Source organism: Rhipicephalus microplus, unplaced genomic scaffold (genome assembly GCF_043290135.1).
Source record: "Rhipicephalus microplus isolate Deutch F79 unplaced genomic scaffold, USDA_Rmic scaffold_14, whole genome shotgun sequence".
NCBI lineage: Eukaryota > Metazoa > Arthropoda > Arachnida > Ixodida > Ixodidae > Rhipicephalus > Rhipicephalus microplus.
Genome location: NW_027464587.1, coordinates 37,163,844 through 37,180,000, shown reverse-complemented (window position 1 = coordinate 37,180,000; position 16,157 = coordinate 37,163,844). Strand labels below are relative to the sequence as shown.

Here is a 16,157-nt window from a genome sequence, read left to right as displayed (position 1 = left end):
TCACACGTGTACGATTTCTTCGTTTAAAAGGACGCTAGGTATATCTGGAAGTGTTACGGGAAGTGCAGAAAAGAGCGTCGAAGCCAACGCTGTGGCACCGTGGCAGCAGTGTGCTGATGAAATACTAAACGATATGTTGCATCAATCAAACGTACCGTGCTCATAGAAAAGAGTACGCCATGGGCTACACTGACTCGCAAATTAAGCGATGTTATGAATGACTAGGACTTCCGAAGTGGGTATAACTGCGATGTTCGTATGGTAACACATAGAGGTAATACCGTATGCGGGGTCAGTGCAGCTGTCATATGTAAAAGCTCTGCGCTAACCATGAAATTAAATGACCTCAAGACAGTGAGTTGTACTAGATAACAAAGAATCATAGAGAAGCTCGACTTCGGAAAACCTTATGATACTTGCGAAGACATACGTACGGGAGGGAATATACTTATTCGAGATTAAACGTCATATAAAGTCTATAGTTTCAGCGCGGGATGTTATATTTCGTCATAAATGCAGAACTTGGATAACCAACATGTGTGGCTGATGTAGTTATTTGATTGATATGTGGGGTTTAACGTCCCAAAACCACCATATGATTATGAGAGACGCCGTAGTGGAGGTGTCCGGAAATTTTGACCACCTGGGGTTCTTTAACGTGCGCCCGAATCTGGACACACGGGCCTATAACATTTCCGCTCCCACCGGAAATGCAGCCGCCGCAGCCGGGAGTCGATCTCGTGACCTGCGGATTAGCAGCCGAGTACATTAGCCACTAGACCACCGCGGCGGGGCGATGTAGTTATTTGTATGGTATATACGCGATGCCGGTGTTAATTTCGCAGGCACTACAGCCGTATCGTATGCAGATTCTTCAACTGACACGTCTATTTACCTAATGCTGTTTTCGCGGTGGTCGAGTACGTGTCCCCTTCGGTGTTTGCTCGAATCCTATGTAAACGTAACGTGCCCGAGGTGCACGTATTCGTTTCTCCGCTTGCACGCGAACGCGCTTATATAAACTATACGCGATCGGATAACCGTTGTATACCTCGTCTGCGTGCCCCGAGTTTGCACCGTGTCGACGTGCGTCGACTGGCTGCTTCGTTTTTTTTTTTGCTTTTTAAATTTTCAGCGTCCGGTCTTCTGCTGTTTCCAGCAGTGAAACAGCGCGCGTTCTTCTGCAACCGCAGCTGTTTTTGTTTCCGCTTGAGTTGATCGGCTTCAAATACGCGTGAAACGTTTTTTTTTTTTTTTTTTTACTGCGCTGGTTCGTGAACACGAAAATTTCCAGCAAGCGTCGACACGTGCGGCCGCCCCTTCTGCGACTGGCTGGAGAATTTGTTGCGGACGTTGTGAGGCATTCCACCAGTGTTTAGTTTTGTTGCGTTTAACGAATTAATGTGTCGACTGAAGCTATGAGTGGGTATACCTTCACACAAGTCAGCGACGTTTTCTTCTCAAAAGCGGATGCGCCACTGCGTGGGGTACGCACTCTGTATGCTGAGTGCGTGTTCTATTGCGTCCTAGACTACGCGGTTGTCCCCGACGGCATGGCGAACCCTCAACGGCGGCGGCAACGCCACGAAGTCGTGCATGTGGTGTCCGCTAAGCCTTTCTATGCGTATTTTGTTTCCCTTCTGCGTTCTGTCTTAAACATCTGGATAATTTTTTTTTTTCAGAGGAGGTATTTTTACCAAGCGCGTTTATTGTTTGATTTTGAAGTATTTGTGTTCACAAACGCTGTTATCAATACTCGGCGCCAACCGTGCTGCAATGTTCGGGAAGCTTCGCGATTGTTTGAACAACGCGAATAGTCAAGTTCATGCGAGCGCCAGCGATAAGGCTCGTTGTTGCTGCCGCATGTATGATAAGGCCGCACCCCACTGCAGATCAGTTTTGTCGACGACCGATGCTTTTTTCGCCGCTATAGTGCCCATTGTGTGCAGTGCTTGCTTCCTGACAGTTATTTTTGATAGGCCTAATGTTGTCACAACTTTTGCCACGAGGAAAAATTACGTAAAAATTCACGACTGAGAAACAGAATGTCTCGTAAGCACACCTGCTGAATGAAGCAGAAAAAGAATTTAACAAAATGAAATTTTATTAAAATTGAGCATTAAATTTCTATGCAGCGGCACATTTCGGCCTTCACTGTGCGCACGATGAGCACGAACTGTAAAGCGGAAAATGCGCTCTTTCGCCCTGGACGACTAGCGCAGTCTTTATCCGCTGGGTCAGATTCGGTTGACGCTACTCAAGGGCGTGTCGGCGCTGTGAAGACCGCTGTTGGTTAAAGAATCAAACCCCTTAGTAACCTCTTTGCGAATGTTTACTAATTCACATTCGTAAAGACCATTTCCCGTTGATCAGAATAGAAGGTTGCGTGTTCGATTCCCTACCGCCTATAACAATAATATACGGGGTTTTACTTGCTGAAATCATGATGTGATTATGAGGGATGCCGCAGCTTAAGGCTCGGGAAACTTCGATTATCTGGTGATCTTCGAAGTGCACTGACGTGGCACAGTACTTGAGCCCCTAGCATTTCGCTTCCATCGAAATGCGAGCGCCGTGGCAGGGATCGAACCTGCGACCTCCGGGTCAGCTGCCGAGCACCGTAACCGCTATACACCAGCGCGGGGGACTCGCTGCCGCGATTAGCTGCGATGAACGGGTGGTGGACGCTCAAACTCGCGTAGGCATGCAGTTTTGCGTGCAATCCGAAGCAGCGCGCGCATGCATATTAAAGTTGAACGCTAATTCTGCTTAGAGTATCAATTTGCCGTCATAACTTCACCGGAGGAAGAGAAAAATAAAGGCACCTAGTGGTCATTGGGCTCGACCGCTTATGCGGAGGTCATGGAACCGAATCCTGGCTGCGGCAGCCGCATTTTGGTGGAGACAAAACTGCCAAATTCCAGTGAACACTTTAGAGCTGGGTGCACGTTGAAGAAACCTCAGGGGGTAGAAATTCCTGCAGCCTTCCAGAGTGCGACATCCCTGAAAATCAAATCCTCCCTCTGTATAAACTAAATGACAACAAAATGAGTAAGCATTAAGGGCCAATTTATCTCTCTCATGTGTATATATATATATATATATATATATATATATATACTTGCGCAGGCTTTCCCCACACACTCACTCCTGACAGCACTAATCGTGTCATAGTTTTGGCACATAAAACCTCAAAATACTGTTAGAGAAAATATGGGTAAACGCTGCGTTATTGAATTATGTGTCGAAACCTAGGTATGTTATTTTTTATTATTTTGGGCTTAATGGCTCAACAAAATTACCTGAATGAAGCCATAGCACTGATAAAGCAGGGACAACAGAAACAGTGCAGGACTCTCACTAGATGTACTTCTTCTGAGGTCCGTCTAATCAGCGCTATAACTTTATTGAATGTGGCTAACAACTGGCCTAACAGTCTATTCTCTTGGAATTTACTGAACTTGATGTGTTCAGTCTCTTTTTCCCCATACAGCAGAAGATAACCACGTTTTGCCCACAAGAAAACTTTGTAGGCTCCAGATGCTGTTAAAATCCGTGATGTCACTCCAAGTTAGCGCGAAAATCTCAAGGCTGCATTGCCACCTATATTTTATTTTTGTGAGTTTTACGCCTTCACCCACGTCTTCTGACTGGAAAAGTGGTGCGTTCAGTTGTATTAAAGGGTCATCTACTAATAGGAGCCAAAATCGTTCCTTTCTGATTGGGGTCCCTTCAAAACACTCTTCTTAGTTTGAAATACGTGTGCTCAATAAACCTGCAGCTTGTCTTCCTTGCGCTTGACCCCTATTTTGGTTTAGTAGTCGTTTGGAATCTTTGTAAAGGGATATGTGCGTTTGCGGAAGAAGGTTATTGAGGTAATTAAAGATCCGTCGTATATCTCGCGTTTTCAAACTCACCGTCATGCTCGCTGAGCGCATGGTCGTGGGTTCGCTTCTTCTCCGTGCTTGTCCTCTTCAGGTGGCTGCAGTATATGCTGTAAAAGACGCTCTCGTACCCATAGATCAATCTTCCTCTTACCTTCATTAATCACATTTCTCAATCTTTACTGATTAGAATTAATCTAGTGGTTCCCAACAACGAAGAACATGCAGCCAATTGTCCTCATTATTTCGTCGAGCACAGCTTTATGTCATCATTAATTCGCCATATTTTCATGTCTATAACTTTACTTTCTCTTTCCAGTGTGTACATTGTCATAGTGCATTCACTCATATCTGTTCTTGTGTGTTAGCCCCATCATGTAGTTCGGTCCACGATTGCTATTAGACATTTCTGTAGCTTCATTTTTTTTTCCACTTCGGTCACAGAACGAAATAGCATTTCTCACCGTACCAGTGCTGTTGCCGGGAGCTGTATAATAATATAAATGCGTGTCGCTGCTCAGTTTTCTGCTTCTGACGTTTGGATGAAGATGTTACGCCTAGACATGTTTTCATTTCCTGAAAGCTTTGCCTCCTTCGAGTGCGCTTCTTTGCAGCTACGAGATCTGAATCAGAATATTAAAACCATCACTTATTTTCTATTCCTATCAGGCGTTGCGCGAAGTACAATGAGCCCTCGATATTGGGTACTTGGCGTTCGTGCGGTGTAAAGAAGGTAGAACGAGTGCTTTGCGCTCCATCTTGACATGAGCCATTGCCCTGGAGGCACCACAGCCCGGGCAAGAATCTGGGTGGCTGCGAGTTTTGCAGCAAGTGAAAACTAGTGAAAGAGCTGGTCTCTGGGTGACTGATAGTGGTAGCCTTTGTCGGAACATCATGCCGGAGAAAAGGTGAAAACAAGAATTGCCTGCTACGTGGTCATGAAAGAGCCAATTTTATGCCTCCTGAAAGAAAAACATATTTTTTTTGTGTGCCCAAGACGTTTTTAGGGAAAAAATTGTAGTATATCTATGAAGCAAATAATGAGTGGGGCGATGTGTACGCACGTTCGTTTTGTGTGTCCGTCCATGCCCCCTGTCTGTTCGGGCAGAAACACGTACGGACGCGCCAATGAACGTAAACACAGATGGACAGACGGAAGCATGGACGGACGAATGGATAGTATCACGGATGCACAGATGGAAGCATGGACGCTTCTCTCCACTCATCATCTATAACACAGTGGGTATGCTGTGAAAACCGCTGATGCCATGTAATTATATTATTCCCAAGAATATATACACACAATGCCTTCTATTTAGCAACTTTATTGCCGAATTGCTATATATTACTACTACTACTACTACTACTACTACTACTACTACTACTACTACTACTACTACTACTACTACTTACAATCAGTTTTGCTCAAATGGCGGGAGTATTTTATACGAATTATGTAGCGTATGTTCGTGAACCCCCCCCAAGCAGAGGCGTAAACTGCAAAAAGACGAGGGCGCTCGCTTTGTCCGATTCCGTACACCCGCCCATCCCTCACCAGGAGGAATCCGCATGCTGTAGCATCCGTAATTAGCAACTGCCTTTCTTTTTGAGATTTTATATAATGCTGGAATAAACCTTGCCCGAAATCCAAAATTTTGATCAAAATGACAGCATTCTCTTTTTTCTTTTGTATCTCACCCACCCAAGCTCTTACAAGCTTGCATTCTGTGGAATGTTTTCTACTGTTGCCTCTAGCGCAAAAGATACAACTGGTTGCTACAGCTCTCTTGAGGACACCAATTTTATATTTCTGCACTGTTCTGCGTGTTGTAAGCTTATGGACATTATAAAGGGAAGTGCGGCACCGAGTAAGAAACTTCCCTTTTTTTTGCGATCTGGTAGTTGCGTTCCATGAAATGGGGCACTCGTTTAACTGAAGTCTCTTCTCTTTGAACGCTATTGCAGCTGAGCAAAGGCTTCGTGGAACTTTCGAGCCTGCGTGATGCCCTGGCCACGGTGGGCTTCAAGCTTCCCCAGTGGAAAGTCCGTCAGATGATTGAGGACATGGAGAGGCGTCGAGGCGCCCTGGCCCAACCGGGCCGGCTGTCGATCGCCGAGTTTGAGCAGATCTATGCTGAGCTGCGTGGGCAGGAGGTTTCGGCTGGTTTCAAGGCCATGCTGTCCAAAAAGGTGAGCAACCGTTGTTTCGGTATTTATTAAGAGGCATTGCGCATGAGCACGCCCTTGAAAACCATCTTGTAACAAAAGGAAATAAGACTGCATGCCATGCAGTGTGCTGTCAGCCATTCTGTGCCACGGCGCATTGTAAATATTGTCGCACACTCGCTTGTGGCTCTCTCGTTCACTCGTGATGCTCGTAACAATTCGGTGGAGAGTATTTTCAATTATGTTGAATGAACGCTGGGATTTCACCTAACCTTAATGCCCCCAGAATGTACCAAAAGCTTTCTTCTTTCAGTGAGCACTTATATGTAGCTATCATTTAGACCATGACTTTCACTTTTTTTTGCGAAGTCATTTGCTTCATGCTAAACTTAATCACTATCCAGTAACTAGCAGTTGGAGGTATCATGCAGTAAAATAAATCATTCATGCTTGGAATATTGCGAGGTAATTTCAACATCTAAGCTGTGCTATGCTTATATTTGCAAAAATATGTCATTTAAGTCCGTGTGGACCGAAGTAACAAATGGTACTTTGTCTATAAATGCTTCTTCTTGATCACGTAGGTTTTGATGCTGCCTGCAGTATGCATGAGTAGAGCTTTATGTCGTCAAAAGTATGAAACACCGCCCTTATTCTTTTTGGCCAGGACAATGTACAAACACTGGGAGGCATGTCTGAGGCCTCCAGCGAAGGCACCACACATTCTGTTCGGCACGAGGAACGGGCAGCCTTCTCCGACTGGATAAACCGGAACCTCAGTTCTGACCCCGACTTGGTGCACCTGCTTCCCATTCCAATGCCAGGTGAGGCCCTGTATGACCGCGTCAAGGACGGCATTCTGCTGTGCAAGATGATCAACCACTCCTGTCCGGAGACGATCGACGAGCGAGCCATCAACAAAAAGGGCTTGACCGTGTACACGAAGCACGAGAATCTCACGCTCGCTCTCAGCTCGGCTCAGTCCATCGGCTGCAGCATAGTAAACATTGACGCACACGACTTGGCGCGTGGCAAGCCTCACCTGGTGCTAGGCCTGCTCTGGCAGATCATCAAGATCGGCCTGTTCAACCAAATCACGCTGCAGCACTGTCCGGGTCTCGTGCAGCTCGTTCAGCCGGGAGAGGACATGGCGCACTTGCTCCACCTCGCACCCGAGGCAATTCTGCTTCGCTGGGTCAACTACCACCTCGAGCGGGCCGGCAGCAACCGCCGCCTGGCTAATTTTACTTCGGACGTGCGCGACTCCGAGATCTACACTATCCTTCTGCGCCAAATCGCTCCGGTTGGGTCGGGGGTTACGGCTGAGGCCATGCGCGAGCACGACCTCCTGCAACGTGCTGAGGTTATGCTGCAGCAGGCTGACAAGATCAACTGCCGTTCATTTCTGAGCCCGCAGGATGTGGTGGATGGCGTATACAAGCTGAACGTGGCCTTCGTGGCCAACCTCTTCAACAACCACCCGGCGCTCGACGTTCCTGAAGACGGTAATGCCTTGGAAGGTCTCGAGGGACTCGAGGAGACCCGCGAAGAGAAGACGTACCGCAACTGGATAAACTCGATGGGAGTCAACCCTTACGTCAACTGGCTGTACAGCGACCTCGCCGACGGACTCGTCATCTTCCAGTTGTTCGATGTGATCAGGCCAGGGCTGGTGAACTGGACGCGTGTGCACCGCAGTTTCAGCCGCCTCAAGGGTTTCATGGAACGTCTGGAGAACTGCAACTATGCTGTCGAGCTGGGCCGGAAGCAGGGCTTCTCACTGGTCGGTGTTGCTGGCCAGGATCTCTTCGAAGGAAATGCGACGCTCACGCTCGCTCTTGTCTGGCAGCTCATGCGTGCCTACACTCTCTCAGTGCTCACGCAGCTGGCCGACACTGGCCACCCCATCGTGGAGCAGGAGATCGTGCAGTGGACGAATGGAAAGGTTGGTCAGCATTTCTTGTGGGAGGGGCAACACGTGAATCGGTCTTTCACACAGTAGGTCATAATAGCTCTATTAATAGCATAATAGCTGTCTAAGCATTTTTTTACCTTTGTAGCATTTGGTTGTGCGATTCTAAATTCCGGTGTTGAAGACTTCATGGGTGATCGCGGTGCGAAAGGTTTAGCGTTGCGTAGGCGAGGGAAAATAGTTCAGCCGCATTAGCAAAACAATGAATGCAATTGAAGCATAGTGTAATGTTATACCTAGAAAGGCTAGTGTGTTCTCTTCTGAAACCATTTTGGTGCAAGTCCGGAAAATGCTGGCTGGAGGCAATGCGCAAACGAAACGGTTTTACTGCTGGCTGTCGCCTAAGCATGAAGTAAGCACTGAGAGCTTGGCACATATATGTGCTTAGCTTTCAACGCTTACTTGACAAGTGTATAAGCAGTCCACTCGTACCCAATGACTATTGAATGCAGAAATTTGGGCTAGGTGGTGGGTGCCAACTTGTGCATTTAAGCAAGAGATTTGCAACAGAGACACGTACCTTGCGCAGTAGAAGATTGGTTCAGCACATTTCACAGAGCAGTGCTGAAAAGACGGGATGAACGAGCAAGGATAACAATGCAAAGCACTTTGATACTCATGAAATCTTAATTTGATCAGAGCGTGCGTGGTCAAAATATAATTTAAGGACTACACTATGTGTGACCACGAGACTAGATGTTGATTTTTAGACCTTAAAACTTTCTTAACAGTGAAGCTGTTAAAGCTTGGCAGGAAGACATCTGTCAATAAAAACCTCTGCTGAGCCATTGTAATAACAGCGACCACAGCTACGCGCCAGTTGTGCTAAAAATGTTCAAGCTGATACTGCACCAAGGACCAGCCGTCGCCAAACGGACGCCTTAGCAGCGGCCACGGTTTTGTACACCAGTCTTTTTGTGCATTATTTTTATTTCTTGCGCTTTCATATATATAAGATACGTATACATATATAGTGAGCGATGCCGGCGCCTGTGGCAAAATCTAGCCTAGAGGGGGTCGGTATAACTGCTATTGCAATAAAAGAATCGCTTGAGGGGAAGTTCGCACTAGCTTCTGTAATGCTCCTTTAACAGCGAAGCTGATTTGTCTTTTGGGCTTAACGTGGCCATTTGGGCTAATGCTAGGACTTGCCTTGGCAAATCAGTCGAATGAAGCACAGATAATGCAAGAGTGTGCAAATCTCAGCGGGAGAACTAACATGCAAAACTGGCTGCGGCACCCCTACCGAAGCGCATGCGCACACGGCTCGCTCAACTTGGTGCGGCGGGTATATTAGCTCTTAAAATGGGCAGCGGGTCTGTTTTTGTGGGCATGTTCTATTGTGTGTAAACGCTTTTTAAGTTACTTTTGCCGCCCTACACTACTGTCGTGTGGAAAAGCATAAGTAATACTTAAAGGGTCTACTATAGTATTGGCTGTCAAGGGACACAGCACATTTTGTTCCTTAATTACTCCTGTGTTCCCGAAGCTGCATAATTATAAGTACACTGTTCTCGCTGGTCTTTAAAGATATTACTGGTAATCATTCAAAGCTGTGAATGACGTTTCTAAGGACCTGAGAAACGAACAAGATTCTACTTGAGTTTTCTTTTGTCGTCGGCCTCACTCACTTCCACATTGATAAACTCCGGAATTTCGAGGCCGCTAGGATGGGAGGCTCATTCTGGAGGCGTTGCAAATGCTAATTTGTACTTTGTCACTGCCGGCTTTGCGGGTTGGTTCAAGACACAGCGTTTATTGAAAAGGTTGTTCTCACGTGTACAATGCATGAGTTAGCTGGTGTTGAATAGTTTGTACAGTCGTCGGCAAGCTTAACACGATTGCTCTATTGCATGACCCAGTCTAGTTTTGACTGATGCCAGCTGTTGCCCGGTAATACCTCTGTACGCTCACATAGTATGTCGGCGTGACTGGTTAATATCTTGGCAACAGAATGTAAAGCTTTGCAGCACTAGCATCAAACTGTTTTAGGACACACAGTGGAGCGTTTGCATTAAGCTTGCTGACTCTACATTTTTTTTTATTTTCTAAAAGTAAGCTTTTTTGTTATACTGCTTTAAATCTTTATCTATAGCTAGAAAATTTGCTTTCATTTTTATCTTGCCCATCTTAAATTTGTTTTTGTGCTCCAAAAGCTTCATTTTTCTAAAACAGTTCCACATCCTGTAGGTGCACCCCTGCAATCACAATTTTTTGAACATTATCGATTTGCTACACAGAGCTCTTTGTGCTTCTATACTGAGGTGGTTGATTCGTCTTACCTTTTGTAATAAGTAAAGCCCCCTAGACATGCTGACCATCACACGGGCCTAAATTCTGTGCATTCCACAGCACTAGAAATGAAATTTATAAAAGTGTCCACTAATGGGGCTATTTTTTTTATCTTTGACAAATGAATGACATTTTCAGACCTATGCTATTGCAATGAGCTATTTACAGACCTTTCTTTCAGATGATACTGAGCCAGTGCTATCAGCCCTAGTACATCAGTGGCAGAACTTTGCATTAGTAATTGCTGTAGCAGTTACTAGAATTATTAAATGCTGACTTTTCAACAGGAAAGTGTTTTTTTTTTTTTTGCTATAGGCTGGCGAGATTGTGAACTTAGCTGGCAATAGCAGTGTCTGGAAAGCATGCGACCAATTTACCGGTACTTACGCTGGGGCAGCAACAGCGTGCAACTGCAGCCACGTCTGCTGGCTTGGTTGGGGAAAGTGTGCACATGTAGCTGGCTCTCAACACGTATTCCTCTGTGTCGTTGCAACCAGTCAAGCCATGGCATAGGAGAAGGGAGTCTCTGCAGTAACCCTTCATAACAGCCACGCCAAAAGTACTTTCGTGTTTTCATCTCACAAGAATATGCTTAGGGATGCCTTGCAGTTTTTTATTCTAACATGAGACAGCTTCGTTTTCTCGTGCCCACAAAGTGGTGCAATGACAAAGTGGTGCAATGACTATTTCATATGGGCCTATTCAGTTCTTGATGAGCAACAAACTCTGGCTTATGAATTTTGTGACTATTTTCTGTAAAATGAAATCGCATATATAGTATTCTAAGGTTCAGAATTGCAGAGCTTGCCATGTACCAGCACTCATTTTTCAGCGTAGCACTGAGGCTTTTTTTTATGAATTGACCATATTGGTGAACTTCAGTTACTATATTTTGGAAACATTGTGACTGTTTTATTTCTTAATGCAGCTCAAGTCTGCTGGAAAGACTTCTCAAATCCGGAACTTCCAAGACCCATGCATCTGTGATGCACGCCCTATCATTGATCTGGTGGACGCCATCAACCCTGGATGCATAAACTATGCTCAAGTGCTGAATGCCACTAACCAGGTTTGTGCTCTTAACTTGTTCTGCTAGCATAAAGTGCTTAATATAATAGTGACCATTCAACACAACGTCATGCAACATTCAAAATTTGTATCATTGCAAAGCTCAAGGCACAAAGTGATTCACATACTCAGTGACTGAGCTTGAAGCTCAGAGAGCATTTCAAGCCATTGGCACATGTCTTCACATTTTGAACAAGTTATGTAGCAACTCACTTCATTTGACCCAAAATTGTTTTTTTAAGTATACTTCAAAATGCCTTTGTGTTCCTGATTCTCCCATGCACACCTTTTCACATGCCAGTACTTGTTAGTAGTTGCATTTTAGGGCATATTGTCCTAGGTTACTGGGGAGGCTGTAACTTCAGTTACCTAACAGATGGCAAATAAGAGTGAATTGTGTACCACACAGTAACATGTCTACTTTGAAGTCTCATAATTTTTTGACTGAGCTACTGAACCTTCAATTTTTTTAATCAAAGAACTCGGGAAATAAATTGTCATTCTATATCTGTAAGGGTAGTAAAGTATTTACTTGCCCTGGGCACGCAAATATCTAGAAGGGGGGTGCCGTTGGGCCCTCCTCCTCCCAAAATTTCTATGGAAGGGCCGTTCTACCACAGATGAACAATATATCTGTGTCTCCAGAAAACATTCCTGGCTACCAGCTTGGCTGCACTGCTTCATCAAACACTTAAAATATGAGCTGTGTTTAAGAACAAATTTGGAGTTTGCTATAACATCTTTAATTATTCAAAATTTTTTTGTAACATGCACCAACAACAAGTTTTACAAAAACATCTTTACTGCTCATTCCATAAAATTGTAAACATTGTCCCTTCTCAAAAAATCACTCTATAGGAAATACATCATTCTTTGAAAAGCCTCCCTGAGGCGCATTTTCTCCATATGCACACAGATCTTTTATCGCACTGTCCTGTATCTTCTCAATAGTTTAAAATCAATAGTTTAAAAATGACAGTCTTTCATTGTGATTTCAGATTTAGGAATCATTGAAATGTTTGCTAGTACTGGTTGTGGAGAACATATTGAATGGAAAATCAATGGGAGTGTAGTGCCAGGCTAGACAGCTTTAGACAAGAAGCAACACCCAAGCTTGTACATTGTCGTTATGTAATGTCTAAGTTAAGTTTTTCCCACAATTTCAGCCTGTTACTGTGTGCAGGATTTGACAATTACGATATTATTTCCCAACAGGCCTCTTCGATAATCGTCTGACTACATGGAACCAATTCGTCATGAATGAAAGATAACACATCCGTCACACTATTCTTTCAGGAACTCGCATGTGCTTTTTTTTTTTAACAGAAACCATTTTGCTACCTGCTGTGACTTCAACTCTGTTTCAATATCGCAAGCATAAGTGCATGTCTCATCACGCGCTATGTCGTAGCAGATCCGATCATGTTTCATCAGGTATATTTCTGACTGTCAGTCAGCAGACAAGAAATGGCTATTGCACTAACCCAACGCATCTCAATTTCGTCACTCAACATCTGGTGGAATTATCCACCACTGAAGCTGACTGCGTCTGCAACATTCCAAACAGTTGAGTGACACTTTTCACCAACCACAGTACGAATGGCATCACTATAATAACCGCCCATTTCTGTGGAACATTGCTCATGCTTGAAACATTCACAGACTGACATTGTGCGATATTCAAAATGTTTTAAACCACTCGGAGCAGTTTGTGCCACTCATACAGTTCTTTTTGTGTACTTAGCTAAGCAAGCGAAATCTCTCTGCAGGTTTTGCCAAATCCACAGTAAAATTTCGCTCACGCATGCTTCTTTTTTAGCACTTTCATGGTCACTTTGGGACTATTCTAAGAAACAGCCTGTCCATGTGCTCATTCCAGTGGATGTAACTTGCCTACTAATGGTAGAAGTGAAATATGGTGGCAGCTTGTTGTCTGAAGCTACTGCTAAATGCACTCGAATAACCTCTGTGCACTTTTTACAGATCGGTGTGCTATTTCAACTGTTCAGTTCCTTTTTGTACACACTTCCTCTGTTTGTTTGCCTATATATACTGTTTAAAAGTGGCACTTGAGAAAGGTGTGAATAGTTTTGCAGTGCCTCATACCTACATCATAGGTTGAGTTCAATGCAGGATTACACTAATGTAAGTGCAGCAGTCAAAGTAAAAAGGTAATGCATCAGAAGAGTGAGCCATGCTGCTGAGGTGGATGAAATACCACATGTATAGGACAAGAAATATGCAGGAGACTGAACAGCATTTGTTTAGAGGTCCCAGTACTGCTATGGTACTGGCACAGGGCTAGAAACACCCTCTGCCACGGAAATGGTAAAAATGGTTTTCTGCTGCGGAAATGGCAAAGCAGTTGCAGTGCACTCTCTGAGGATCTATACATAGCTTCAGAATAGGCTTGTGCAAATAGAAACTTTAGGTTTCATGAGAATTGGGAATGAATAGCGATTTTGTCAAACAATTCCGAATCTCATTCATCTAGTATATATTACATGTAAGAAAAAGATGACCATATTTGTTTAAAAAAAAACCTATTGAACTGCTAAATATTTTTTTTTGAATTGAAACAAGGCATGTGTGCAAATGTTCTTGGTTCAAAGAAAGTGGAAGCAACTTTGAATAGTAGCAGGATTCGACTTTCGGAAGAATGCTAGTAATAAGCTATAAATATTTTACATTTTAAAATTTACTATAGTTAAAGCATATCAGCCCATATAAATCAACCAGCCAGCCAGCTTTTCAACTTAAAATAGGATGAATCGATGCGAGGGTAGTGTGTTCATTTTAAACTTGAAATGGGGCTTGGGGTCAGTGCCGATTTCTTCTGGATAGGTATATACACAGTATAGCACGTCTCCACTGCAGGGAGACCACTTGTATAGAGCAATTACTTGCGGATTAATATACAAAAAACGGTTACTTTCCAATACTTTGAAATTTCCTATAACTTAAGTTTAAATCGAAACGAATTTTAATATTGTAATAGTGGTTAGAATATTCAAAGTGTCCGTATGTTCGCACAGCGTTTATGTTGATGGTCTGTTGACAGGCGTGTGCTGTGCGATTACTGCTGATAGCTCTTTCAAGGGCAGCACTGAGTAATAAGTTCAGCCAAGATGTTCATCACGTCTGTCTTCACATTACCAAAATAAAGTGGATGAGCTTACAATACTCGCATTAGTATAGGAATTTTTGTGCACCACTTTAATACACACGATATTGGAGGGAAGCAAGGAAATGCGAGTAAAAGTTACAGGCCACACAGTGTAAAGAAAAATGATAGGAGCTATTTGAGTTCACATCAAGAAAATCGTCCAGCCAGCTCCACTTCGCAAATGCAGTAAAAACAGCGGTGCTGATGCCCCCGCTTTGTAAGGCTATTACACTGTTGTGTTTTAGATGTGAAACAGCTCTTTGACTAGTCTGTGTAATGCTGCCGCTCTCTATGAGTGACGACACGCTCCTCTCACAGTGGGCGCCCACGTCACTTTCTCCCTCACCTGTCGTGCGCTCAATACTGCAAAAGCCGCTCGCTACACCACCAACTCGTTGGTTCATGTGCAATAAACCTGATGCATGCCTAGCATACGCATTAAAACATGTCTGTATGTGTCACCTTTCTCGCTTCCCCTCTCCAGCACTCACAAGGCGTGAACACACATTGAGTGGTAACACACTTTCAGCTCGTTTATCTGCGACAGAGAGGACGCTCCTTTGCCCGGTGCAATTACAACTAACCTGGCCGTCGGTGGCGTTGCGATGGTTAGCAAAGCCGAGCACGTTCGTGAATGGCGACGTCGTTTACTCAAGTGAAGGCTACACCCAGTTTCGCTTCGAACGGTTCTTCCAGCACCCGTGTCAATGCCTATTTCAACCAGGTCAACGCCGTGTGCACTGCTGCTGGTTTGCATCCCATCAGGGTTCTTTTCGGGGCGATGAATGAAGTTTTTTGCAAGTCTTCCCGTCATTGGTGCTTATATTTGATGCCTCTTACGCGAACATGACGGTTGGCTTGGCGACATTTCCATTCCTGCGTTAGCTCTGGCTGATGTAATGCTTCTGTCGGGCTTCTTTCTTGGGAGCAATCTTGTCAATTTTGAATCGACGCCCCGTTCATACATTATGGAGACACTCACTGCCCCAATTTTAAAATGGCTGAGTTCCTCCGTTGATCTTCACTCTCACTCCCTTGACATGCCTTTCATTCATTCACTCTTTCCATCCTCCTTGGTGGATCTAGGGTGCTCGGCTGTGGACTTGATGGTCGTGGGTTCGATGCTGACCGTGGCAGTCACATTTCGATGGAGGCGAAATGGTAAACGCCGGTGTACTGTATGATGTCAGCGCACATTAAAGAACACGAGATGGTCAAACTTTCTGCAGCCCTCTACTACAGAGTCTCTCATAATCAGATTGTGGTCTTGGGAGGTAAAGCCCATATAATCGTATCATTCACTATTTCCGTAAAGCCTCATTCTTCCCCTTCCTAGCATGTTTCTTTTTCTCAAGCTCTACCCTTGCTACTCTTGACATGGCACAGCCCTCTCCTTGCTATAGAGCCTCACTCTCTCCTCACTGTGATGCCACGTAATCAGCACTATGTGATTGGACGGGAAAGCCTCGACCAAGAACAGCAGCACTGTTAAAAAATAAGACCGTCACAGGTTATGTCATTGCTTTCATTTCATAGCTCCCTTAATTAGGTTTTTCATTTTATAGCCATCAATCACGTCACTACTTTCTCTGCTGCAGATGTTTGCAGG

At 44.5% G+C, this 16,157-nt stretch overlaps 1 protein-coding gene across 2 annotated transcripts in view; it reads left to right on the top strand.

Moving 5' to 3' along the window:
* Fim (plastin-2 fimbrin) overlaps nt 1-16,157 on the top strand; it is an 89,967-nt gene that overhangs the window by 66,632 nt on the left and 7,178 nt on the right. For both annotated transcript variants that reach the window (XM_037432333.2, XM_075882982.1), the window contains exons 2-4: nt 5,850-6,074; nt 6,718-7,995; nt 11,243-11,383. In XM_037432333.2, the coding sequence (XP_037288230.1) occupies nt 5,850-6,074; nt 6,718-7,995; nt 11,243-11,383 (1,644 nt within the window). The remainder of the gene's footprint in view (nt 1-5,849; nt 6,075-6,717; nt 7,996-11,242; nt 11,384-16,157) is intronic.